Source organism: Chiloscyllium punctatum, chromosome 21, assembly GCF_047496795.1.
Source record: "Chiloscyllium punctatum isolate Juve2018m chromosome 21, sChiPun1.3, whole genome shotgun sequence".
In the NCBI taxonomy this organism is placed as follows: Eukaryota; Metazoa; Chordata; class Chondrichthyes; order Orectolobiformes; family Hemiscylliidae; genus Chiloscyllium; species Chiloscyllium punctatum.
Genome location: NC_092759.1, coordinates 22616604 through 22626677, shown reverse-complemented (window position 1 = coordinate 22626677; position 10074 = coordinate 22616604). Strand labels below are relative to the sequence as shown.

The window sequence follows — 10074 nt, the reverse complement described above, 5'->3', positions numbered from 1 at the left end:
CATCCCCACCCTCACTCACTCCCATCCCCACCCACACAGACCCCATCCCCACCCTCACTCACCCCCATCCCCACCCACACAGACCCCATCCCCCACCCTCACTCACCCCCATCCCCACCCTCACTCACTCCCATCCCCCACCCACACAGACCCCATCCCCACCCTCACTCACCCCCATCCCCACCCACCTCACCACCATCCCCACCCCCAGCACTCCCATCCCCACCCACACTCACTCCCATCCCCACCCACACAGCCACCATCCCACCTCACTCACCCCCATCCTCACCCTCACTCCACCCCACCTCACCCTCACTCACCCCCATCCCCCACCCACACAGACCCCCATCCCCACCCTCACTCACCCCAATCCCCACCCTCACTCACTCCCATCCCCACCCTCACACACCCCCCATCCTCATCCTCACTTACCCCATCCCCACCCACACAGACCGCATCCCCACCCTCACTCACCCCAATCCCCACCCTCACTCACCCCAATCCCCACCCTCACTCACCCCATCCCCATCCCCATCCCGACCCACACAGACCCCATCCCCACCCTCACTCACCCCCATCCTCACCCTCACTCACCCCAATCCCCACCCTCACTCACCCCCATCCCCATCCCGACCCACACAGACCCCATCCCCACCCTCACCTCACCCCCATCCTCACCCTCACTCACCCCAATCCCCACCCTCACTCACTCCCATCCCCACCCTCACACACCCCCATCCTCATCCTCACTTACCCCATCCCCACCCACACAGACCCCATCCCCACCCTCACTCACCCCAATCCCCACCCTCACTCACCCCAATCCCCACCCTCACTCACCTCAATCCCCACCCTCACTCACCCCCATCCCCACCCTCACTCACCCCCATCCCCACCCTCACTCACCCCCATCCCCACCCTCACTCACCCCAATCCCCACCCTCACTCACCCCCATCCCCACCCTCACTCACCCCAATCCCCACCCTCACTCACCCCCATCCCCACCCTCACTCACCCCCATCCCCACCCTCACTCACCCCAATCCCCACCCTCACTCACCCCCATCCCCACCCTCACTGACCCCCCTCTATCCTTGCCACTCTCTGATGGGAGTATGAAGGGTATGTTTTCTGTGTGTGATATTTAATGTAGCTCTGGCCCGACTCTAACTGAAGTTCCTGGGTGTGGTTCCACTCCTCAGAGTGAGATATCCATCTGGGGGGGGGGTGGGGGACAACCCCAGGAGCGGATATGGTTTGAATACCAGGGCTAGACTCCACAGACCAGCTCCGATCCCCTTCAATCCTAAAACCTAGGCAGTTCAACAATGATCTAGGGATTATTATTTTAGAAGCACAGCTAACGTTCCAGGGTCCCAGGTTCAAATCTTGCCGTGCCAGAGACTGGACCTTGAATTCAATAAAATATCTGGAATTAAGGGTCTAATCATAGCCATGAATTGATTTTTTGGGGACAACCCCATCTGGGTCCTTTAGGAAAAGAACGTGCCATCCTTCCCCAGTCTGGGCCCATATGTGACTCCAGACCCACAGCCTTGGGGGTTGATCCCTAACTGGCCCCTGAGGGCATTTGGGATGTGCAATAAATACTGGTGAATAAAAAACATTGCAGGTTCTCTCCATTGGACCCTCCCCCTTGTAGTGGGGTGGGTGGGAGGAGAGGGAGAAGGAGGGGAAGACTCGAACTCTCTCCCTACCTCCAAACCCCATCCCCTTTGCCTCCAAAACAAAAGACTTTGTCCTTGGACAACATTTTTAAAAATCAAAATAACATAAGGTCCATTCATCTTCCTGTCAAAACCCGTTCCAGTTTACATTCCTAACCTCCGTTTTTTTCCAGGAATATTACATCTGCGTTCCAGGGCTGGGCCACGGAATCTGTTTAGGTGGAGACTGACAGACCTTTAGTTTCCCGGGGATATGGGATTTGGGGAGATGGACGGACATTGGAGATGGTGGCTATCACCAGTCAGCATCTCGTTGAAAAATGAAGGAGGCTTGATGGGCTGAATGGCCTACTCCTGCTCCCCATTCTTGCGTTTTATTAAAAAGAGCATCAAGTAAAATGGTTACATTGAAATGTCACGCACTTTACCCGATCCACCCACCTCCACCTGAACGGACTCAATTTCCAGCATATTTGGTTTTTTTGGGAAAACCAATTATCAACCTGGCTTTAAGGGTGAATTGGACAGCACATTTTATCCCTTATAAGTAATTATCAGTGAGTTTCCAAACAAAGCTGCTGCATTTTCCCACTCATTTTGCAAGCCATCTGTTTGCTGCTTCAATCTAAACAAATTAGAGTTGGGTTGGCATTTAACATCGATTGGCTCAAACTGTGCAAGATCACATTTAACTCACAATGACTCATGCAGCAGCCTCCCACATCTGGAACTGGCAGGAGGGAGGTCGGGGGTGTTGGTGGAGAGAAGGGGTGAGGGGATAATGTCCAAACACTGCAACAGCAGGTATGTTTCAGACACAGCCTTCCCATGACTAGGACAGGAAACTGTCAAACCCATTGTGCCAAACCACAATCCTACCTGTTCCTTCAATGATATCCAGAGTGTTCTCATCTTCCAGCCAGGAGTAACAGGGGAAATTGTAGACTTTCTGATTGGGTGCTTCGACAGTGACATACTGACAATACCAACTATCTTCGGGTAGCAGAGTATGTTTGTCTTTCTGTAAACTCACCAGCAATATCTCACCCAGGTCATTGTTACTCTGGATTTTTATTGTCTTGACCTGTGAACATAACAAATGACAGCGATGACCAGCTCTCAACTTAAAAGCAAGACATTGCAGATGTGGACCTCTGAAACCAAATACAGACATGACTGACTAAAGGTTACACCCGAAATGTTGACTTTGCCCCCTCCTGGCTCACTGTGGTTCTGTCAGCCTCCTGTTTGTCTACAGGATAAACCCAGCAAGTCTGGTATCATCTGTGGAAAGAGAGAGAGAGAGAGACAAACGCGCGCACACACACACACACACACACAGACACAGACACACACATATACACACACAGACGCACATACATACACAGGCTCACACACACACTGACACACATGCACATACACAGACACACACACAGACACGTACTCAGACACACACAGACACACATACACAGACGCACACACACAGACGCACACACACAGAGACACACACACACAGACACACACACAAAGACACTTACACACACATACAGACTTTGAGACAGAGACAAGTGAGAGAGAGAGAGAGAGACAAACATAAACAGAGAGAGAGAGAGAGACAGGAGCAGGTAGAGAGAGAAGACAGACAGAGAAAGAGACAGAGACAAGTGAGAGAGACACACAGATAGAGAGGGAGGGAGAGAGACAGACAGACAGAGAAGGAGAGACGGAGACACGTGAGAAAGAGAGAGATAAACAGAGGGGAAAAAGTGAGGACTGCAGATGCTGGAGATCAGGGTTGAGAGTATGGTGCTGAAAAAGTACAGCAGGTTTAGGCAGCTTCCAAGGAGCAGGAGAATTGACATTTCAGGCAAAATCCCTTCATCAGGAATGAGAGGACAGGCAGAGACAGAGAGAGAGAGAGACAAACAGACAGAGAGACAGGGAGAGGGAGATACAGAGAGAAAGATAGACAGAGAGGGAGATACTGAGGGAGACACAGACAGAGAGGGAGACACAGACAGAGATAACATTTCAAGTCTGAAATAACACTAGTGTGGTTCTGATTGAGAGGGATACCAGATTGGAAACATTAACTCTGTTTTTTCTCTCTCTCTCCAGATGTTGCCAGAAATGTTGAGTTTCTCCAAAACTTTCTGCATTCGGTTCAGTTCTCAAGTTACCCTAGTTTAACTCTTATTTACACAGACAGGCCCCCTCCCCCTCGCCCTCACAGCCAGGCTGTTAAGCTTCCAATGTTTTGAGGCAACCACTCTCGGGGGGCATTAAGCCCACTGCTTCCACATTCCCACAGCATTGAGTCTGTGCTCTCCACTGTTTGGGAGCTACACTGTACAATGCTGATTACCAACATATCCCCTCACTCCATGCATTCCCTCTGGGAGCCCCAAACCGACCTGAAATCGTCCTGTCCCCCACCAGCCAGCTCAGACAGACAGGTACAAACCCCCTCTCAGAGAGGCACGGGCTGGTAACCTGAGGGATCTGAGAGATTTGCAAGCTGCTGTCTGCCTCAGGACTGTCAGCTCCGGGAGACACAGAAACCAGCTTTGGGGAGGTGGGGGGGAGTTGCGGGGGGGAGTGGGGGGGGCGTGGTGAGGGGAGTGGGGGTGTGGGGGGGAGAGTGCAGGGGGGTGGGGGAGAGGGAGTGGGGGGTGTGGGGGGGGGAAGGGGGGAGTGGGGGGAGAGTGCGGTGGGGTGGGTGGGAAAAGGGAGTGGGGGAGGGGTGGTGGGGGGGTGGATGGGGGGATGGGGGGGAGAGGGAGGGGTGTGGGGGGTGAGGGGTGGGGGAGAGTGGGGGGAGTTGTGGGGGTTTGGCGGGAGAGTGGGGGGAGTTGTGGAGGTGTGGGGGGAGAGTGTGGGGTGTGAGTGGGGGGGGTGTGGGGGGTGAGTGGGGGGAGAGAGTGCGGGGGGTGAGTGGGGGGAGAGTGTGGGGGGGTGAGTGGGGGGGTTGAGGGGGATGTGGGGGGGGTGAAGTGGGGGGGTGGGGGGGATGTGGGGGGGTGAGGGGGATGTGGGGGGGTGAGTGGGGGGGTGGGGGGGGTGGGTGGGTGGGTGAGTGGGGGGGTGAGGGGGATGTGGGGGGTGAGTGGGGGGAGTTGGGGGGGGGGTGGTGTTTAACATTCACTAGTTTCCAACCTCCCCCACACCCTTGCCACGTACTCTGCCTGCATTTCCCTGCTCGTACTCTCCCCCTGTACTTACACTGCCTTTTCGTATCTTGTCAGCTATCCATGCCAGTCTACCCGGACTTTTTCAGAGTTGCCAGGGACCCCACCAGAGTCACAAAGATTCTATCGATGGTTCCAGCTTTGGGAAAATCACCAGTGACCAGAGAGACTTCGTACTGGACAGACATGCTGCTGTTCCAGTACTAGAGTAACCTGGTAGGAGAGAGAGGGTTCTGCTTTAATCAGGGGAGGTGCAGTTTCATGTCGAGGATGAAGGCTCGGCTAGTATTCAAATGAGTCTGTGTTTGACAAATCCACAATAAAGAAAACTTGGCAAGTACAGACGAGTCTCGCAATTGTACGAATAGCTATAAACATGTTCATTCACTCAAATCTCCAATCTCATTTTCAATGAACTACATAAATGGGGATTAAATACAAATGATGTGAGTCTGAAGATTAAAACTGGTCAGGAAAGGAACAAGGTGGATGTAAATACAGCTTGAACAACAGCTTAAAACAAAATCAGTAACAAAATCAGAAACTCAACAGGTCCGGCAGCATCTTAGAATCATGGAATCCCTACAGTGTGGAAACAGGCCCTTCAAGCCAACAAGTCCACACTGACCCTCCGAAGAGTATCCCACCCAAACCCAATCCCCTTATCTCTGCATTTACCCCTGACTAATGCACCTATCACACACATCGCTGGACACTAAGGGCAATTTAGCTTGGCCAACCCGCCCTAACCTGCACCATCTGTGGTGGGAAAGCAGGGTGAATGTTCCGGGTTCACTGACCCTTCTTCAGAACGTCAAAAAAAAATCATTGCTCAGAATAAAATGGAAGAGTTATTAATAAAAATAAATAAATTGCACGTGCAGCAACGTACAGTCTCCAATCAGTATTTGGAAAACTGAAGGCAGTTACTACTACATGGAAGAGATAATGAGAAACTGAAACTGAGGTCTGGATGAGTTGTTAACTGTGTTGCTATCTTCAAACCAAAGGTTTGGGTTCAAGACCTACCTAACTATAAACACAGGAAAGTATTCAGCCATGTGTCCTAGAATCCAGCCATCTCTGGCTGTAATAAAAGCAGAAATTGTTGGAAAAGCTCAGCGGGTCCTGGCAGCGTCTGTGGAGAGAAATCAGAGTTAACGTTTCAAATTGAGTGACTGCTCAGAAACGTTAATTCTGATGTCAGTTGCTGCCAGACCTGCTGAGCTTTTTCAACAATTCCTTTTGTTGTTTCTGAGTTACAGCATCTGCAGTTCTTTCAGTTTTTATTTCTGGATGTAATTGAGATTTGGATAGTCAACATGGCTTTGTGCTTGGGAAATGATGTCTCACAAATTGATTGAGTTTTTTGATGAAGTAACAAAGAAGATTGATGAGGGCAGAGCAGTAGATGTGATCTATATGGACTTCAGTAAGGCGTCGACAAGGTTCCCCATGGGAGACTGATTGGCAAGGTTAGATCTTATGGAATACAGGGAGAACTAACCATTTGGATACAGAATTGGCTCAAAGGTAAAAAAACAGAGGGTGGTGGTGGAGGGTTGTTTTTCAGACTGGAGGCCTGTGACCAGTGGAGTGCCACAAGGATCAATGCTGGGCCCTCTACTTTCCTGAAGAAGGGCTGATGACCGAAATGTCGATTCTCCTGTTCCTTGGATGCTGCCTGACCTGCTGCGCTTTTCCAACAACACACTTTCACCTCTACTTTTTGTCATTTACATAAATGATTTAGATGTGAGCATAAGAGGTACAGTTAGTAAGTTTGCAGATGACACCAAAATTGGAGGTGTAGTGGACAGCGAAGAGGGTTACCTCGGATTACAACAGGATCTGGACCAGATGGGCCAATGGGCTGAGAAGTGGCAGATGGAGTTTAATTCAGATAAATGTGAGGTGCTGCATTTTGGGAAAGCAAATCTTAGCAGGACTTATACACTTAATGGTAAGGTTCTAGGGAGAGTTGCTGAACAAAGAGACCTTGGAGTGCAGGTTCATAGCTCCTTGAAAGTGGAGTCGCAGGTAGATAGGATAGTAAAGAAGGTGTTGGTATGGTTTCCTTTATTGGTCAGAGTATGGAGTACAGGAGTTGGGAGGTCATGTTGCGGCTGTACAGGACATTGGTTAGGCCACTGTTGGAATATTGCGTACAATTCTGGTCTCCTTCCTATCGGAAAGATGTTGTGAAACTTGAAAGGGTTCAGAAAAGATTTACAAGGATGTTGCCAGGGTTGGAGGATCTGAGCTACAGGGAGAGGGCTGAACAGGCTGGGGCTGTTTTCCCTGGAGCGTCGGAGGCTGAGGGATGACCTTATAGAGGTTTACAAAATTATGAGGGGCATGGATAGGATAAATAGCAAAGTCTTTTCCCTGGGATCGGGGAGTCCATAACTAGAGTGCATAGGTTTAGGGTGAGAGGGGAAAGATATAAAAGAGACCTAAGGGGCAACTTTTTCACCCAGAGGGTGGTACGTGTATGGAATGAGCTGCCAGAGGATGTGGTGGAGGCTGGTACAATTACAACATTTAAGAGGCATTTGGATGGGTATATGAATAGGAAGGGTTTGGAGGGATATGGGCTGGGTGCTGGCAGGTGGGACTAGATTGGGTTGGGATATCTGGGTGGGATGGACAGGTTGGACCGAAGGGTCTGATTCCATGCTGTACATCTCTATGACTCTATGACTCTAAGTCAATGGAGATACTATAGATCTAAACTGCTGCAAGGGAGGAATTAACATTGTTAAAAAAAACACCCAATAAAACAACAGGCTTCCTAATTAAAGGAGGTTAAGGTGAACTATCGTGAGAGTACTTGTATATACATAAGTAACAATCTCCATTCATTAAAATATTGTAGAAGATGGTGCACAAACAATGAGAAGTGTAACACTTGTTTCCTTTACTGGTGCAGGGATACAAAACAGCAACACAGTTCCATTGTGTAAGTACATTGTTCAATTTGGGGTGGGCAATACTGACTGGATTAAGCCTTGGCAGAAGAGCGCACATCTTCATATCCCTGTAGGTTTTGTGGTCCGTCTCTTTCTGACTGATCTATTTGTTTCCTTTTTGGTTGCATGACATTAACTTGGAGGATTTGTTCATCTTCACTGTTGTCTAATTAACTCCTTCCATTCCCAGTCATGTCCATTGCACATTAACTGCATCACTCTGTACATGATGGCATATCTTACTCCACACCCACCAATTCTTCTACCTTCACTTACCCCGAGATGTTACAAGTTACCGAGCTGGCAAAGCCAAGCCTGGATCCCTTCAGCTAGTCCTGGCTCCTCTGTTAAATAAGGACTCTCAAACGTTAATATCCATCAACTGTGATTGTTCCACTTGGGAGTTTTCTTGGGCAAAACTGGTTTATAAAAAGGAGCCATCCATTTGCATACAAAACTGGCTGGAGGGTAGGTGTCAGAAGGTGACGGCCTGTGACCAGCGGAGTGCCATTGGGAATAGTGCTGGGTCCACTGAGTTCAGTAATCTGTATGTGATTTAGATGTGAACACAGGAGGGTATGGTTATTAAATTTGCAGATGATGCCAAAATAGGTGGTGTAGTGGACAGTGAAGAGGGTTACCTCAGAGTACAACAGAACCTTATTCAGATGGGTTATTGGGCCAGGGAGTAGCAGATGGAGTTTAACTTTGACAAAAATGAGGTGCTACATTTTGGTAGGGCAAATCAGGAAACAACTTATACCCTTAATGGTAAGGTCCTCGGGAAAGTTGCCAAACAAGCAGACCTTGAAGTGTTGGGTTAAAAATCACACAACACCAGGTTATAGTCCAACAGGTTTAACAGGTTTATAGTCTAACAGATGAAGGAGCAGCCCAGTCCAACACTGGCATCTCCAAATCATGAAGTACTGGTTCATTGTTCCTTGAAAGTGGAGTCGCAGGTAAACAGGGTACTGAAGAAAACATTTAGTACACTTCCCTTGTTTGGTCAGTGCATTGAGTATAGAGATGTCACATTATGGCTGTACAGGACATTGGTGAGGCCACTTTTGGAATGCTGCATTCAATTCTGGTCACCCTCCTATTGGAAGGATGTTGTGAAACTTGAAAGGGTTCAAAAAATATTTACAAGGATGTTGCCAGGATTGGAGGGTTTGAGCTATAGGGAGAGGCTGAACAGGCTGGGGCTGTTTTCCCTGGAGTGTCGGGGGCTGAGGGGTGACCTTGTAGAGGTTTATAAAATCATGAGGGGCATGGATAGGGTAAATAGGCAAAGTCTTTTCCTCCAGAACTTGAGGGCATAGGTTTAGGGTGAGAGGGGAAAGATTTAAAAGGGACCTAAAGGGCAACTTTTCCACATCGAGGGTGGTGTGTGTATGGAATGAGCTGCCAGAGGATGTGGTGGAGGCTGGTACAATTGCAACATTTAAGAGGCATTTGGATGGGTATATGAATAGGAAGGGTTTGGAGGGATATGGGCCGGGTGCTGGCAAATGGGACTAAATTGGGTTGGGATATCTGGGTCAGCATGGACGGGTTGGACTGAAGGGTCTGTTTCTGTGTTGTATGACTCTACGAGTAAATATTGACATCAGTTGGCTGCAGTGATCAGCTGGCCACAGATTACAGCAAGATCCATGTTAAAATAAACAAAACTGAAAATCTGGTTTTAATCTAAAGGCATTGAAGCCAGCAACTGAGTCAGCTTCAATAAATTAATATCGCCTGTTTAATTTTCACATGTATGGTAATTTTAGACCATTGACTATGAAAGGCTCACCAGCCCATTCATCAGCTTGGAAAGACAATGAAGCTAGACACAGGAATACATACTGAATGGTACTGAGAACTGAGATTTGGGAAAATACAGAGAAATCCATGACTGCTGAGTGAGAATCTTACCTCACCTACTCCTCTCAGTCATACTGACTGCCTGTCACCTGTTAGACTCCACCCTCAGGGGTCCCACGGATATCGGTAATAACACTCACACAACTGCACTTTGAGTCCACAACTTCATTGAACACGTCCCGATCTGCTGTTATGTTGAGTGGAGATATACTACCCATGACCAAGGGGCACCGTGCTGACCAGTCATAGTCGGATCCATCTGGCCTGGTTCCATCACGTCATCTCACTGAAAGGTCGGTCTCTGGACGCTACATTGCCAAAGTTCTGAACTTGGCTGATATTAATTGGACCATT

General features: G+C 49.1%; 1 protein-coding gene across 1 annotated transcript in view; it reads right to left on the bottom strand.

The window, feature by feature from the left end:
• The window catches only part of LOC140492659 (polyunsaturated fatty acid lipoxygenase ALOX15B-like), a 54299-nt gene extending 49192 nt beyond the window's left edge, over window positions 1-5107 (bottom strand). Inside the window, 4 exon segments of the mRNA XM_072591696.1 lie at window positions 2568-2772; window positions 4911-4948; window positions 4951-4974; window positions 4977-5107. Of these exon segments, the coding sequence (XP_072447797.1) occupies window positions 2568-2772; window positions 4911-4948; window positions 4951-4974; window positions 4977-5064 (355 nt within the window). The 5' untranslated portion in view covers window positions 5065-5107.
• Window positions 5108-10074: the final 4967 nt, after the last annotated feature.